Source organism: Natator depressus, chromosome 6, assembly GCF_965152275.1.
Source record: "Natator depressus isolate rNatDep1 chromosome 6, rNatDep2.hap1, whole genome shotgun sequence".
NCBI classification, from domain to species: domain Eukaryota; kingdom Metazoa; phylum Chordata; order Testudines; family Cheloniidae; genus Natator; species Natator depressus.
Window position 1 is genome coordinate 68,454,054 of NC_134239.1, and position 18,233 is coordinate 68,472,286.

Sequence of the window (18,233 nt, forward strand, 5' to 3'; positions counted from 1 at the left end):
TGTCTTTATAACTACAGCAAACATGCATGTGAAAGTCAGCAGATTAGAAATCTGTAACCTAGTAATTCCAATGGAAACAAGTACATTGTTTCACAAAAAGTTTCTGACATGAATCTGAAGCTTCTGAGGATTTACAGGCAAACTGCTATCAACTAAACGGCCATTCTAGTTTGAGGAAAGGGGTTACTCCCATTTTCTGCTATGCTTAGTAGGAAAGAGATTTCTTCCTGGTATTAGCAGTATGGTTTTACATTCTCATGAAACATTCATTGTAGCCACTGTTGGGGGCAGATTATCAGGCTACATAGATCAATGGCCTGAGCCAATACAGCAATTTTATACTCTATATTTTTATTTAACACATTCACTACACACACAAAATGAGTCCTTCCTCTAGAACAGGGATGGACAAACTACAGCCCAGGGCCGCATCCGGGCCTCCAGATGTTTTAATTTGGCACTCAACTTTCCGCCAGGGAGTGGGGTCCAGAGCTTGCCGCACTCCAGCCGGGGAGTGGGGTCGGGAGCTTCCCCGCTCTACACAGCTCCCAGAAGTAGTGGCATGACCCCCCTCTGGCTCCTACGCATAGGGGTAACCAAGCGGCTCCACACGCTGCCCCTGCAGCTCCCATTGGCCAGGAACCATGGCCAATGGGAGCTGCAGGGGCGACACCTGTGGACAGGGAAGCGTGTAGAGTCGCCTGGCCACACCTCCACGAGGGTGCCGGAGGGGGGACGTGCCACTGCTTCTGGGAAGTCCTTGAGGTAAGCACCACCCAGAGCCTGCACCCCGACCTTCTCCTTCACGCCAACCCACTCTTGCCCTCCGAACCACTTGGTCCCACCCAGAGCACCCTCCTGCACCCCCAACCCCACCCCAACCCCCTGCCCCAGCCCAGAGCCCTCTCCCGCACTCTGAACCCCTCATTTCTGGCCCCACCACATGCCCAGCCGGAGCCCTCACCCCTCCTGCACCCCAACCCCCAATTTCATGAGCATTCATGGCCCACTATACAATTTCTATACCTAGATGTGGCCCTCAGGCCAAAAAGTTGGCCCACCCCTGCTCTAGAATTTCACTCTCTCCAAATATTAAGAATTAGATTCCATGTTCTGCCATATGTTTTTGCTGGGAGGATTTTGAGTTCCTCAAACTACATATTTCATGCCGGCTGTTTAATAACTGGAAAGAGTGGAAATAATAAAGATCAGGTTAGGAATGTAAGTGAACATTCATAGTAGGTACATAGGCATTCATCTATAACCCATGCAGAAACTCACTCTCACCTTGCACATATGGACCTGTCTCAGGGTGCTCTCGGACCCGAAGCGTATAAGGTTTCTTCTGGTTTGATTGCTTTAACAAATCTCGGACACGCTCATTATAGATTTCAAGAAAACTGAAGAAAAATAAATAAAATGTTGTCTTTCTGGCATCCACTATTCACAAAAAAAAAAAAATTATAGTTGTTCTTTGGACAATAAAAATTTGCACCTGCAGCCTGGCACAGACATTCCACATCAGAAACTAAAGCATTCATCTTCATTACCTTTCACATTATGTCTTCTTACATGTTGTGCGTACAGACACTTGGAAAGGAGCTGAGAAGTAATCAATTGTCATGAACCAAGAAAATAGCTGTCCCCTGCTGCTGGCTGGTTGGAAATAGTGCTGACACAATAAATCATCTGCATTGCCAACACAGTATATTGCCTGCACTTTTACTTAATGTTGTTCCCAACTCTTCAATTGTTCAGAGCACAAAACTCCACAAAGTTAATGGTGTTTATGAATAAGAACTGAATGCAATATAGGGTCCAAATTTTGAAGAGTTAAACAAGCAAGAAGTGGACTCTTAACCCAGTATTATTTAGATGCATATTCTTTGGGATCTAACAGCGAACACACAGCATCCAAGGAACTATACTTGGATTGAAAACTGAATTGCAAGATTTTCCCACCCCAACAAAATGACTGACAGCCTTAAGAAAGAGAAATAAACTTACCAAATAACATTTGTATGCTTTGACTATGGAAATACACATTTGAAAGTATTTAGAAACATATGGCCAAAAATAATGAGACACTCCTACCTGACTTCTATTCTGCAAGATGCTGGCTGCTCTGAATAATCATACTCCCTTGAAAAAAGGCCCTGCACAAACCAAAAGTTTACATTTTTCTCTTAAGAAAATAAAAAGAAAAGAAAATGAAAAACAGTTTAAACAATTTCAAGTTCATAAAACAAACAAATACCTCACATATACGAGGTGTCAACCCAATGGATGCCTTTAAATAAAACAAAAACAAAACAATTATATGATATGATCACAGTCCCAGTGTCTCTTGTCAGAAGTCATTTTAATAAATGTAAATATAAACAAAGCTATGGGGAATGCCCAACTATTCCAGCAGCAACTTCCCACTAAAACATGGAGAGATACACTGGCAGTGATTGTGGACATCACAACACAATCTGCCTTGGAGCATTCTCAGTGCTAGATGTGTGACAACTCATAGCTATTCCAGTTGCAGCATCTCTAGAAGTAATCACTTAAAACAGAGGTGACCAATCTGTGGCTCCGGAGCCACATGCGGCTCTTCAGAAGTTAATATGTGGCTCCTTGTATAGGCACCAATTCTGGAGCTGGAGCTGGAGCTACAGGCACCAACTTTCCAATGTGCCGGAGGGTGCTCACTGCTCAACCCCGGCTCTGCCCCCACTCCACCCCTTCCCCTGAGTCTGCTATGCCCTCGCTTCTCCCCCTCCGAGCCTCCTACATGCCATGAAACAGCTAACTGGGAGTGCAGGGAGGCGCTGATTGGCGGGGCTGCTGGTGAGCGGGAGGCACTGGGAGCAGGGGGGAGCTGATGGGGGGGCTGCTGACGTATTACTTGGCTCTTTGGCAATGTACATTGGTAAATTCTGGCTCCTTCTCAGGCTCAGGCTGGCCACTCCTGACTTAAAGGGATGATATACTCTGGTAGAATGGTGGCTGTACCTATAACGGTCAATTTTATCCTCACTGGAAGTCATCTTAAGGCATTTTTCATAGGCAGTGGTTGCTGAAAAGTTTAAGGCTAAGATGACTCCACTTGCTACAGCACATGGCTTACGTAAAGACTTGGAGCTACCTTCAGGCTCAGCCCCTCCCACTAGGAATCTCTTTGCAGTAGGATGCAAAGATTTTTAGAAGGTATATTTGAAATGGAACAAATTACAGAAAACACAGCTTTCCCTAAATAAATGCATTTTTGTGGATGTGAAAGTTCTCTACAGACCAAGCACGCTGATTTTCTAGCTATTAACAAGGCTAATAGTGTTTTACAGTAAATACAAATTATTAAATATCGGATCGAAGTGGGATTCTTCCTGACACACAAATCACTCTCTCACCAAAGAATCCAGCAGCAACATTACTACAATGAAAGTGCAATAGGAATTAATAACGATCTTTAAGATAGGGTCATTGTAAACTGCTATTATACGTCCAAGATAAACAGACACTAGTGACCTGATTCTCCTCTCACTTACATTAGTTTTACGTCAGTATAATTCTTTTGACTTCCTGTTCTAAATCAAGACTAGCGCCATGGAAGAGAATCAGGCCTTACGTACCAGATGGGCAAAATCTCCCTGCAGCTGCCTGTCAGGTGGTGCCTTTAGTAAGCTAATACGGTCATTCAGGAACAGCAGAACCAGTTCAGTAAAAATAAGAACCAAATAGAAACTGTATCCAAAATTCAGACCAACCCTGAACCATTTTTATAGGTTCAAAGCATTTTATTTGAAGAGTGTGTCTCTCTCCCCTACCCTTTACCTGAAGCAGTGATCCTCTCAGGGAGTGGGAGGTACTGACCTGCTCTTGCTGTCTCCTTAAAACATGGTTCTCTCTTTTGCAGTGGTTCTCAATCTGCTGCCCATTCAGCACAGAGCTGTGGCCCACATGACACCCTCAGGGCCATACAGGTAGCATTGGATGCAGCCCACTTAACACATATGCAGCCCACAATGGTAAATAGATTGAGAAACACCGCTTTAGAGACAATTTACTCCCCTTCAATTTATACAGGTTTTCAGAGAGAGGAACTACCTTTCCCTCTGGATCAGCAAAGCCAGTAACCCTTCCACTGGACCCAATGGTTTGGGTGCTTTAACACATAAAGGCACACTAAGTGGGGCCCCATAACTCAAATATCTTAGAATTGAGTGGCTTTGAGGAGCATTGTTGGATCATATTAAAGAAGTTCTGTATTAAAATCACAAATGAGTTTGATTCCCCATAGTTTAAATTCCAGGGTATTACTAATTAAGAGGTCTCTTGGTTTTTGGTACTGTTTCTCTCCCTCTGTATGTGAAACTTGCAAGCTGCTAATTGCGTTAGTACATTCTAAGACAGAGTCTGTTCTCAAAGCAATTCACAGAGACTCAAAGCAATACTCTAACAACAGAAACAGCACCCAGAGACTCCCCGCCCTTTTGTTGTATTAACAATTGTGATTAAAATAGAGATAGAGGATGTATGTGGACGGATGCTTGGTGTGGATAACAACTGAATGATCAGGGAGGTGCCAGCCTAAGAATCCAGTGTCCATCGGCTGAAGAAGGCGTCAAGTGGAAATAACCAGAGGACCCCCGGAGGGCAGACTGGAATCCACCCAACAGCCTCAAGAATGGGAGAACCAAAGAACAAGATAACATCTAGCAGCACGGAGCCGTCAGGAATGTGCCATCTGCTGATTGATTCAGCAACAGCATGATGAAGCAATTCCCACAGACTGGCCTAGGAAGAAATTCCTATAAAAAGAGACTCTAAAAAGTGAGAACTTTGGGGTCTGATTCTGCAAACCAACTTCCAGGAGCATCAGATGAGCATCTGACAAGGCCCTGCTCCCTCCTCATGTCCAGGCCACCTGGCCAGTGGCTTGGCATGAGCAACTCTAAGGCTGGTAACTATGATGACAACCTTGCAGAACCTCTGTGTGTGTGTGTGTGTGTGTGTGTGAATGTGTGAATAAATATGAGATTGAATGGAATGTTATAGCTATAACTAACTGCTTACTATGATAACAACCTTGCAGAACCTGTGTGTGTGTGTGTGTGTGTGTGTGTGTTTGTATGAATGAATGAGTGAATAAAGATGAGATTGAATGGAATGTTACAGCTGTAACTAACTGCTCACTATGATTCTTTCTGTATTCACAATAAATGTGGTATTTTGCCTTTTTCCCTTTAATAAGATCCTGCTGGTTTTTAATTTATTGGTACAACAGCATATGCTAATGTTTCACCCCCAAAGCTTCCTTCAAATTCATTTAGTAATTGGAAATGAAGCAAATATAGTCATCTCAGACTGTTCCCTAACGGACAGCAGAGTCTTCTCATAAAAATGCAGCAAAGATGGCACAAATAATTATTCCAAATTTTAATTAGCAAAAGTAATTTAACTTCAACACGGTTGTCTGATTATCAAAGAAAGTGACATTAAAATATTTTGTAGATGCACAGGCTGGCTGCTACGAAGAACTGTAAGTGTTCATGGTAGAAAACTTGTTTTCTTTAGACTAAAAGATAAACCACACACATGCAACAAACAAAGAGCAAGTCTACAAAAGGAATTTATCATATTTTTATATATACCCCAACATACCATATAATTATACCATATTTTTATGGTTTTAGCTTCTGCTACATTATTTAGCTATGTACTTAAGCATGTGCTTAATTTTAAGCACAAGTAATTCCAAGTAAAACATGCTTAAACATTTTGCTTAATTGGGATCTTAATCATGAACTTCAATTTAATAAACAGATAAAAAAATAAAACAAAAACAAAAGAGTGTAATGAAGACCATGACTCACTGGAGTTCCCATCATTGTGTACGTTTTTCCTGAACCCGTCTGTCCATATGCAAAAAGACAAATATTATACCCCTTAAAAGCACCAGATAGCACTGATGTGCCGAGGTCCTGGAAAACCTGGAATGATCAAAAGAAAAAAATGCACTCAGTGAGTCATCCCCTCCTTGGAAACACTCACTGCCATTCAAACATCATTCAGTCTATTTTTCTCAAGTCTAAATGATAAGAAGTTCCATCCCATTTGCCTACTGACATATTTCATGGGACTAACAAACATGTGGAAATTGGACAAGATAAAAAAAGGTAGACTGTAACCAGGCCCCCCTTAGTTTCCTCTTCTCAAGACTAAACATGCCCACTTATTTTTCCTTTTTCTTTTAGGTTTTCTAAATGTTTTCTAAACATTTTTGTTGCTCTCCTCTGGACTCTCTCCAATTTACCCACATCTTTCTTAAAGTGTGGTGCCCAAAACTGGATACAATACTCCAGCCGAGGCCTCACCAGTGACAAGCAGAGCGGGACAATTACATCCCGTGTCCTACATATGACACTCCTGTTAATATACCCCAGAATATTAGCCTTTTTCGCAACTGTGTCACATTGACGCATTCAACTTGTGATCCACTATAACCTCAGATCCTTTTCTGCAGTATTACCACCAAAACAGTTTGTAACTGTGCATTTGATTCTTCCTTCCTAAGTGTAGTACTTTGCACTTGTCTTTACTGAATTTTGTCTCTCGTTTCAGACCAATTAGTCACGATCATTTTGAATTCTAATCCTGTCCCCCACAGTGCTTGCAACTGCTCCTAGCTTGACGTCATCCGCAAATTTTACAATTACACTCTTCACTATCAAAGTCATTAGTAAAAATATGGAATAGTACCAGACCCAGGACAGATCCCTGCAGGACCCAACTAGTTACATCTTACCAGTGCGACAGTGAACCATTGTTAACTGCTCTTTGGGTAAGGTTGAATTTTCCTTGTTTCCCCAATCTGTCGTCTCTTGTTTTATACTTAGATTGTACACTCTTTGGGACAGGGACCGTCTTTTTGTGCTGTGTTTGTGAAGCACCTGACACAATGGTGTCCAGGATCATGACTAGGGCTCCAAAGCGCTACAGCAATACAAATAATAAATAATAAAAATAATAAAAAAGAGTTGGGCGTCACAATCCACAAGGCCAAAAGCTGGCTACTGCTAGGCATGGCAGAAAGTAGCAGATGTTACCTCCTGCTCAGTTCCTACTTTGTGCCCAAACCCACTGACCCCATCCCCAACATACCAAATCGCTACTCCACTGCAGTGTAAAGAGAGGTCATCTCCTCTGCTGGGTACACTGGGGTATGGAGTCCCCTCTGTGCTGGCTGTCAGCTGCTAAGCCCTCCAGCACAGGATAAATGAACTCAGTACGGCTGAAGTCTTTCAAAGAAAATACTGTAAGTACAAAAATCTTTTCTATTCATGTAGAAAGTTAACCTGTATATATACACAGTTACATACCATACTCGCTGCAAAGATTCAGCCAACTGTTGTTTCTTTCACAGACAGGTAAATGTATTAAATTTAGCAATGGTGGATAAAGAAAACAAATATACTGTAGGGAAAACAAATTTACCCCAATCCCATGCAAGAATAATAATCAGAGCTATCAAAAAAATAAACTCTTGAGACTTAATTTGCAGGTGATATTACAGTTCAAACCACAGGTGCCAATTCTTAGCAGAAAATTCATTATAGTTCCAACTCCATTGAAGGCTGAGACTATTCACACATTTCAGTAATCAAGGATAACTTAGCTATTTGTGTTCTCTGATAATAAACCATCTAAGCCAGAAGTCAAATATCAGCTCATTGTTAGTGGATCAGTGGCAGCATGTCTAACAAAAGTATTCTGTGTCAGGAATGACAATCCCTTGAAGGTTCAAACATGGTACAATGTAAATAGGAAGATAGACCTGCCTCATAATATATAACACCTTTACCAACATATACCGACCAACCACAGTGAAAACACAGGCAGTCACTTTAATATGAATGACAAGAGAGCAATGCTGAACAACAGGTCGCCATCATCCAATAGGCTGAAAATGCATTTTTTTTAATCATTGCCACACCAAATGCAAACTCCTCATCCTCACCTACAAGGCCCTCTGTAATCTCTGCCCTAATTTTTTCTTCCTTCCTTCCTTGTTCAATATTTCATTCCCTTAGTCTCCTTTTCCAGTCTCTGCTCCATGTCTTCTTCATGCTTAGAAGGTGAAATCCTGGCGCCACTGAAGTCAATGGACATTTTACCCAGCGTGACAAAGCTCAGACCTTGTCTCAGTGGGTCCCGCGCTTCCTGGCAGATTATGCTAGCCTCAGAGGCTCACTGTGACCCTCCACGTAGTCCTTCTCTCTCTAGAGGCAAGGGTCACAGCCTACTGAGCCATTTTCATCATAAGCCAACAAGACAGGGGAGGAGAAGCTATCCTCCCTCGCAGAGTCTCTGTTGTCTCCTAGTCTCAGTGATTAGTCGGAGAGGGGAGAGCCCTGGCCCACCCTCTACTCCAGGCTCCAGCCCAGGGACCCTGATAGTAGCAGCTCTTGGTAGCTGACTTTTTGGAAACAGGACAAGTATGATTCCCTGGGCCACTTCCCCACAGCAGCCCCCACTTCCTCAATATCTACGTCACCCTTACCTCAGGGCCTCCTTTCTTGTGCTGGATAGAGTTTGTACTGTTCAGTTTCTCCAGCAGCGTGGCTTCCTCCTACAGCTCCTGACACATGCCCCCCACCTGACTAACTGGGAGGCTTTTAACTAGTTTCAGCCAGCCCCTGATTGGCTTCAGGTGTCCCAATCAACCTAACTGTGTCCACTGCTTTCTGGAAGGATCTTAATTGGCCCCAGGTGTCTTGATTAACCTGGAGCAACTGCCATTTGGTTACCATGGTAACAGAGATTTGTTTAGCCTGGGGCTAATATACCTGTTTTTCACAACTTTCCTATAGCCATTTGGCCTTGCCCCAATAAACCAGTGACTTGAGGCCAGGATTTCACCCACTCTTGTACTGCTGTCCTGTCTCCTATCTTGCACTTTTTTTATTATTAAATAAAGATTGTAAATTATTCAGGCATAGAATATATTACGTTGATGTCTTTAAAAACTCTGATGTATAAATGTTATTAATTATTATCCTTCCCTCTCTTAAAAATATATTCTCTTTCTGCCCAGCAGAATGCAGTTACAACTTCATATTCTCTCAGGGCACTGGGAAACTATTCTCTTGTAGCACTGTTCTCTCCTAAAAGCACCCAGACACCACGAGTCTTTTCAAAAATGTGCTCCTTGTAATCACATACAAATATGAAATATAAAATAAGATCATAGGCAGTATTTTGCCCATGAGGCCTTCTTTGAGCTGTGGGAAAATATAACGAGAGGGATTTGGTTTGGGGTTAGAGTATTCTTGGAAGTTGCTTTGTAGTAGTGTTTCAACATCTGTTTTTTATTTAACTCATTGGTTTCTATGGAAAAGGCAATGCTCTTTTAAAAATAATTGAATAAATATCAAATCAGAATATAGGCCTGATCCTGCAGTTCTTATCTAGCACAGTCAGTTCTATGGACTTTAAGGGGACTACTCAAGAGTAAGGAATGCAGAACTGAGCCCTGTACGTGCTTCAGGGAACAAAAGTTTACTAACAGAAAAGTACGTCAAGCCTCCCAAAACTCTGACATAGCAATAGTTGCTGACTGGTGGTGCTGCTGTGCTTTGGCAACTGTGACATGTTTTTGTTTCTTTAACCACAGTGCTGTTGCAGCTTAGAAAGTGCTCAATCCGAAATGTATCCCTATTGTGTTCTAAAATAGTTCTGGATTTCACCAAAGTGTTTTCTGAACTGAGAATCACTGTATTTAGGTCTAATTGCTCAGCAACAGTGTTCGAATTAAAGAAGCACTTGGAAGTAACTGATCTGGGATCAAGGCAGGATAGAATGTTTGATTTACTATTAGCTACCTCTGCTTTAGAGCACAGTGATCAATCTCAGGCAGGCTATTTATTAAACACACTGACTAAAAAAGTCTGTAAACCAAATTCTCCTCTAAGAGGCTCTGTTGTAATCCCATTATTTCTGTGGAGCACTGAAGGAAGAATTTGACCCTATGTTTGTAGACTCATTACATCAGTACAATACAAATTAGGCCATTTTTTCCCTAAAAAGTGACAATTATTTGGAAAAGCATCTGAGTATTAATAATCACAAATCAAACCATTATATTTGTGATTCTTGGACTGAGTCATCATGGTAGGAAATTAATGAGGGCTCCTTGATGTGACAGGGCCTATAGATCAATCTCACAAGGTCAAAATGTGTTTAACCCTTTGTACTAAAGTTATACACTGACCAAGGGTTAAAGTATTGGGGAAGCACACCCCATTTCCACTCTTGCCCATCATATTTAGCAATCTTCCATATCCTTGCTAATGGAAATATGGATCTGGTTTGTTTTACTGTTGAGGGGTAAAAGTACAGAGATCTTCTGGGATCCCCCCCCCCACACACACACACACCTTTTTTGTCTTATGTATCTGCTCTTGCCCACCCCTATTTTGAGGTCTAGCTCAGGGGAAATTTGTCTTTCCAAACAAGGAATGGTGAACATGACCTGGGGAAGAGCTCATTCTACGCTGACCTCAAAGTGTTGGTCAAAAATGATATTCTCCTTCTTAGGGGTTGAATGTGCTGCTTCTACAGCAACGTCAAGGCCCTGTCAAAATCTGAAGATTGAAAGCTGAAGTAAGAGTTGTTGATGTTTTACTGACTGGCATAACAATTGATTATCTAAACATCTCAAAAGCTTCCATGCCCTATTCGAGTGTACAAAACAGGGTGAGCCTTTAAGTATTTGCACACCAGGTAAATCTTCTGATCCACATTATGAAAGCTTATGTCTGAAGTTGTACTGTTCCCAACAAACAGGAAGTAAGACTGCAACAGGAGTTATGCAGCCCTTAAGAAAACACAAGGACAACCTAACGCGCACAAACTATATTACATACGAAGGCTTAAAGCAGGCACCAGTCTTCTTAGCTGTTAACTTAGCATACAACCAGAAACAGAGCTTCATTAACCACCTGCTGTGAGAGACAGTTATAAGTAATAGTCCTTGTCTATGCTGGAAAGCTATACCATTGTGGTTTAAATCTATTTAAACCTTGTTTAAGCAGTATGAGGGTATGTCTGCGCTACGAAATTAGGTCAAATTTATAGAAATCATTTTTATATATTCAAGTGTGTGTGTCCCCACAGAAAATGCTCTAAGTGCATTAAGTGCATTAACTCGGCGGAGTGCTTCCACAGTACCGAAGCAAGCGTCAACTTCCGGAGTGTTGCACTGTGGGTAGCTATCACACAGTTCCCGCAGTCTCCGCTGCCCATTGGAATTCTGGGTTGAGATCCCAATGCCTGATGGGGCTAAAACATTGTCGCGGGTGGTTCTGGGTACATATAGTCAGGCCCCCGTTCCCTCCCTCCCTCCGTGAAAGCAGCAGCAGACAATCGTTTCGCGCCTTTTTTCTTGAGTTACCTGTGCAGACGCCATATCACGGCAAGCATGGAGCCCGCTCAGGTAACCATCTCCTGGGTGCTGGCAGATGTGATACTGCATTGCTACACACCAGCAGCAACCCCTTGCCTTGTGGCAGCAGACGGTGCAGTAGGACTGGTAGCCGTCATCGTCATGTCCGAGGTACTCCAGGCCACGTTGGCCAGGAGCACCTGGGCAGACATGGGTGCAGGGACTACATTAGAAGTGACTTGACCAGGTCATTCTCTTTAGTCCTGCAGTCAGCCCTATTGAACCATCTTATGGTGAGCAGACAGGCAATACGGATTGCTAGCAGTCCTACTGTACCATCTTCTGCCAGGCAGGCAAGAGATGAGGATGGCTAGCAGTCCTTCTGCATCGTCTGCTGCCAGCCAAAGATGTAAAAGATAGATGGAGTGGATCAAAACAAGAAATAGACCAGATTTGTTTTGTACTCATTTGCTTCCCCATCGAGGGGACTCCTTCCTCTAGGTCACACTGCAGTCACTCACAGAGAAGGTGCAGCGAGGTAAATCTAGCCATGTATCAATCAGAGGCCAGACTAACCTCCTTGTTCCAATAAGAACAATTACTTAGGTGCACCATTTCTTATTGGAACCCTCCGTGAATTCCTGCCTGAAATACTCATTGACGCAAAGCCACCCCCTTTGTTGATTTTAATTCCCTGTAAGCCGTGTCGTCAGTCGCCCCTCCCTCCGTCAGAGCAACGGCAGACAATCGTTCCACGCCTTTTTTCTGTGCGGACGCCATACCAAGGCAAGCATGGAGGCCGCTCAGCTCACTTTGGCAATTAGGAGCACATTAGACACCACACGCATTATCCAGCAGTATATGCGGCACCAGAACCTGGCAGAGCGATACCGGGCGAGGAGGCGACGTCAGCGCAGTCAGGTGAGTGATCAGGACATGGACACATTTCTCTCAAAGCATGGGCCCTGCCAATGCATGCATCATGGTGCTAATGGGGCAGGTTCATGCTGTTGAACGCCGATTCTGGGCTTGGGAAACAAGCACAGATTGGTGGGACCGCATAGTGCTGCGGGTCTGGGACGATTCCCAGTGGCTGCGAAACTTTTGCATGCGTAAGGGCACTTTCATGGAACTTTGTGACTTGCTTTCCCCTGCCCTGAAGCACATGAATAACAAGATGAGAGCAGCCCTCACAGTTGAGAAGCGAGTGGTGATAGCTCTGTGGAAGCTTGCAACGCCAGACAGCTACCGGTCAGTTGGGATCAATTTGGAGTGGGCAAATCTACCCTGGGAGCTGCTGTGATGCAAGTAGCCCACCCAATCAAAGATCTGCTGATATCAAGGGTAGTGACCCTGGGAAACGTGCAGGTCATAGTGGATGGCTTTGCTGCAATGGGATTCCCTAACTGTGGTGGGGCCATAGACGGAACCCATATCCCTATCTTGGCACCAGAGCACCAAGCCGGCGAGTACATAAACCGCAAGGGGTACTTTTCAATAGTGCTGCAAGCTCTGGTGGATCACAAGGGACATTTCACCAACATCAACGTGGGATGGCCGGGAAAGGTACATGACGCTCGCATCTTCAGGAACTCTGGTCTGTTTCAAAAGCTTCAAGAAGGGACTTTATTCCCAGACCCCAACTGTTGGGGATGCTGAAATGCCTATAGTGATCCTTGGGGACCCAGCCTACCCCTTAATGCCATGGCTCATGAAGCCGTTCACAGGCAGCCTGGACAGCAGTCAGGAGCTGTTCAACTACAGGCTGAGCAAGTGCAGAATGGTGGTAGAATGTGCATTTGGACGTTTAAAGGCGCGCTGGCACAGTTTACTGACTCGCTTAGACCTCAGCGAAACCAATATTCCCACTGTTATTACTGCTCGCTGTGCACTCCACAATATCTGTGAGAGTAAGGGGGAGACGTTTATGGCGAGGTGGGAGGTTGAAGCAAATTGCCTGGCTGCTGCTTACGCGCAGCCAGACACCAGGGCGGTTAGAAGAGCACAGGATGGTGCGGTACGCATCAGAGAAGCTTTGAAAACCAGTTTCATGACTGGACAGGCTACGGTGTGAAAGTTCTCTTTGTTTCTCCTTGATGAAAACCCCCGCCCCTTGGTTCACTCTACTTCCCTGTAAGCTAGCCACCATCCCCTCCTCCCTTCGATCACCACTTGCAGAGGCAATAAAGTCATTGTTGCTTCACATTCATGCATTTTTTATTCATTCATCACACAAATAGGGGGATGACTACCAAGGTAGCCCAGGAGGGGTGGTGGAGGAGTGAAGGAAAATGCCACACAGCACTTTAAAAGTTTACAGCTTAAAAATTTATTGAATGCCAGCCTTCTGTTTTTTGGGCAATCCTCTGTGGTGGAGTGGCTGGTTGGCCAGCCGGAGGCCGCCCCACCGCGTTCTTGGGCGTCTGGGTGAGGAGGCTATGGAACTTGGGGAGGAGGGAGGTTGGTTACACAGGGGCTGTAGTGGCAGTCTGTGCTCCAGCTGCCTTTGCTGCAGCTCAACCACACACTAGAGCATACTGGTTTGATCCTCCAGCAGCCTCAGCACTGAATCCTGCCTCCTCTCATCACGCTGCCGCCACATTTGAGCTTCAGCCCTCTCTTCAGCCCGCCACCTCTCCTCCCGGTCATTTTGTGCTTTCCTGCACTCTGACATTATTTGCCTCCACGCATTCGTCTGTGCTCTGTCAGTGTGGGAGGACAGCATGAGCTCAGAAAACATTTCATCACGAGTGCATTTTTTTTTTCTTTCTAATCTTCACTAGTCTCTGGGAAGGAGAAGATCCTGTGATCATTGAAACACATGCAGCTGGTGGAGAAAAAAAAAGGGACAGCGGTATTTAAAAAGACACATTTTATAGAACAGTGGCTACACTCTTTCAGGGTAAACCTTGCCGTTAACATTACATACATAGCACATGTGCTTTCATTACAAGGTCGCATTTTGCCACCCCCCACCGCGTGGCTACCCCCTCAACCCTCCCCGTGGCTAACAGCGGGGAACATTTCTGTTCAGCCACAGGCAAACAGCCCAGCAGGAACGGGCACCTCTGAGTGTCCCCTGAAGAAAAGCACCCTATTTCAACCAGATGACCACGAATGATCTCACTCTCCTGAGGATAACACAGAGAGACAAAGAACGGATGTTGTTTGAACGCCAGCAAACATACACTGCAATGCTTTGTTGTACAATGATTCCCGAGTACGTGTTACTGGCCTGGAGTGGTAAAGTGTCCTACCATGGAGGACGCAATAAGGCTGCCCTCCCCAGAAACCTTTTGCAAAGGCTTTGGGAGTACATCCAGGAGAGCCGCGAATGCCAGGGCAAAGTAATCCTTTCACATACTTGCTTTTAAACCATGTATAGTATTTTAAAAGATACACTCACCGGAGGTCCCTTCTCCACCTGCCGGGTCCAGGAGGCAGCCTTGGGTGGGTTCAGGGGGTACTGGCTCCAGGTCCAGGGTGAGAAACAGTTCCTGGCTGTCAGGAAAACTGGTTTCTCCGCTTGCTTGCTGTGAGCTATCTACAACCTCATCATCATCTTCGTCCCCAAAACCTGCTTCCGTGTTGCCTCCATCTCCATTGAAGGAGTCAAACAAGATGGCTGGGGTAGTGGTGGCTGAACCCCCTAAAATGGCATGCAGCTCATCATAGAAGCGGCATGTTTGGGACTCTGACCCAGAGCGGCCGTTCGCCTCTCTGGTTTTCTGGTAGGCTTGCCTCAGCTCCTTAAGTTTCACGCGGCACTGCTTTGGGTCCCTGTTATGGCCTCTGTCCTTCATGCCCTGGGAGATTTTGACAAAGGTTTTGGCATTTCGGAAACTGGAACGGAGTTCTGATAGCACGGATTCCTCTCCCCATACAGCGATCAGATCCAGTACCTCCCGTTCAGTCCATGCTGGAGCTCTTTTGCGATTCTGGGACTCCATCATGGTCACCTGCAGCTTGCCACGCTGGCCAAACAGGAAATGAGATTCAAAAGTTCGCGGTTATTTTCCTGTCTACTTGGCCAGTGCATCTGAGTTGAGAGTGCTGTCCAGAGCGGTCACAATGGAGCACTCTGGGATAGCTCCCGGAGGCCAATACCGTCGAATTGTGTCCACAGTACCCCAAATTCGACCCGGCAAGGCCGACTTAAGCGCTGATCCACTTGTCAGGGGTGGAGTAAGGAAATCGATTTTAAGAGCCCTTTAAGTCGAAAAAAAGGGCTTCATCGTGTGGACGGGTGCAGGTTTACATCGATTTAACGCTGCTAAATTCGACCTAAAGTCCTAGTGTAGACCAGGGCTAAGTGTGTTTACATTAGGGATTTGCATCAGTTTAACTAATGGTTTGTTTATACTTACAACGCTGTAGCAGCACAGCTGCACCTCTATAGCACTTCAGTGAAGATGCTACCTGCATCCACAGGAAAGCTTCCCCGTGGGTGTAGATACTCTCTCCCCCCAAGAGTCTGTAGCTGTGTTGATGGGAGAAGCCCTTCTGTTAGATCATATAGGAGTTAGGTCGGTATAACTACGTCACTCAAGAGTGTGGATTGAATTTTTAACTTGCACTGTTTCCCACAGCATTTAGAAAGAATAATCTTGTCTCTCTCTCCCCTCCTCCCGTCACAGCAAGACCCCTATTTCTCCACCCTTCATTGTTCTTTCCCTTTTCTAAACAAGTCCTCTCCCACCAACTTAACCTTTACACGACCTCCCACTGAACAACAGATCATGCCTCCCAAGCAGTCAGAAAGTGAACTAAGCTAAAGCACACAAAAATACTTTTAGTGCAGCATAAAAGTGTCCACATGGGGAGTTAGGGTCAAATAGCTATTGCGCTTTAAACTCACACTCAAGCTTATTCCGCACAAACCTTCTGTGCTTGTATCTGTGCCTGGAGAATCTGCTGCCTTCACGTGGTTCCTTCCCAGTTTCAGATCCCAATACCTTCCCTCTGCTAGTTCCTGGTCTTGGAGGTTGGGTCATGTCAGGGCCACAAGTTGAGATGGAAGGAGAAATTGGTGCAAACTGGATGGGCCTAGTTCCTTCCAAGAGTCCCAAGCTAGCCCTACCTACCAGAAGCCAGAACCTCTCTCTCTCCCCCTAGACCTGCAGACACATGGACCCTCAAGATGATAGAGTGTTAACTGGGGTGATTCAGTACCCTAAGCGTCTAAGCCACTGTTGTTCTTACTTGCAAAAACTACATTTCTTTGCAAACTATATGAATTATACTGTTAAGATGGTAGGTAAGTCAGCACAAGGACTGTGTCTTTGTTATGAAAAGCACCAACCACGCTTATGGCACTATATAAAAACATTAACTAATGTGTTGAAGCGTGGATCACTACAAAAATAGAGCCATATTAGTCAACATTCTTTTTTTGCGGGGGAATATAAAATTTGTGTTTTGGGCAGCACTCACAGCTGACTGTTGTGGCAGAATCCAATGAATGCTTTGGATTTTCATCTTATACTGTACATCATAGGACAAGGTGAATGAGGTAATATCTTTTATTGGACAAACCTTCTGTTGGTGAGAGAGACAAGCTTTTGAGGTTACAGTAAGCTCGAACGCTTGTTTCTCTCACCAACAGAAGTTGGTCCAATAAAAGATATTACCTCATCCACCTTCTCTCTCTCTAATATTCTGGGACCTGCATACTCTACGTCATGTCAGGCACCATGCATACCTTCCCAGTGTCCTACCCACAACCATCATTGCCCACTCTTATTCACTGTATTCCTTTCTGTCCTTCCATCTTTTCCCCCTTTTGGCTTATGTTCTTAGCTCCTTTCCCACCAGCTCACCCCTCACTTTTACGCTTGCTCTGACCCATAATATTTATTTTTAAAAATTAAATTTAAAGTTTAAAAAATACCACCCCATAAGCCTCTGGACACAATTCTTCTCATATTCCTCTATGTTTCTTTAGTCTGTAATGGTTGGTCTCTCCTTAGATTATAGACTCTGCGGCAGTGGTCATTTCCTTCCAATGTTGCATAAAAAATGACCGGCACCATTTAGCTACTGTATAAATTATATAAAAATAAATATTAGTAATTTCTCAAGTGAAATATAAATGCACCAGTGTTCTTTTCTATAAGTAACCTGTGTTTGTCACTATAAACAGCGAGTTTTTACCCATTACCCAAAATTTTTTTTAAAAAGGGGTTTTTTTTAATGTAGAAAACAAAAGTGTTCAATTAAGCGTGCCATGTGTCAGAGTTCCAATTTAGTGAATTATCCTTAGCTTGCGTAGACTATGAACACTTTGCATGTTAACTTTGAACGGACAAAAACTCACCCTCAGACAGTTACCACAGAAACATATTAAAAAAACACCTCTCTTTTAGTGTCACTTCTCTTTAGATACGTTGTTCCAATAAACAACCACTACAAGACCTAAGAATCTCTCCTAATGCTGTAGTATCAGAGGCAAGGTTCATCAGATAGCAACAACAGGTTCAAGTCAAGTGGTTCACACGGTGTAAGTTTAGTGAGTGATAACAGCCCTGGCAAATATGTTTGTAACTGTGTTGCTAAATATTATTCAAAAGTGAAAGGGTAAGTTAAATATCTTGTTTCTCTTTTCAAACAGATTTACAGTTCACAAGTGGATTTATTTCTTTATTGGCTATTAATTCGCATTAAATATAGTCCAAATAAAATGGCTCTTTACAAACTTTAATCTTATGTTTTCATGGAAAAAACCCCACAGGATTATATCCAGGATTATAAAGTAACTATTTTGTGAAGAACTTATTACAAATAATGACTATTTTTGAGG

At 43.9% G+C, this 18,233-nt stretch overlaps 1 protein-coding gene across 1 annotated transcript in view; it reads right to left on the reverse strand.

Moving 5' to 3' along the window:
- The window catches only part of STARD9 (StAR related lipid transfer domain containing 9), a 200,271-nt gene that overhangs the window by 106,582 nt on the left and 75,456 nt on the right, over positions 1–18,233 (reverse strand). Inside the window, exons 4-7 of the mRNA XM_074955639.1 lie at positions 5,865–5,981; positions 2,258–2,290; positions 2,095–2,156; positions 1,288–1,400 (exon numbers count right to left, since the gene is read on the reverse strand). Coding sequence (XP_074811740.1) covers positions 1,288–1,400; positions 2,095–2,156; positions 2,258–2,290; positions 5,865–5,981 — 325 coding nt within the window. The remainder of the gene's footprint in view (positions 1–1,287; positions 1,401–2,094; positions 2,157–2,257; positions 2,291–5,864; positions 5,982–18,233) is intronic.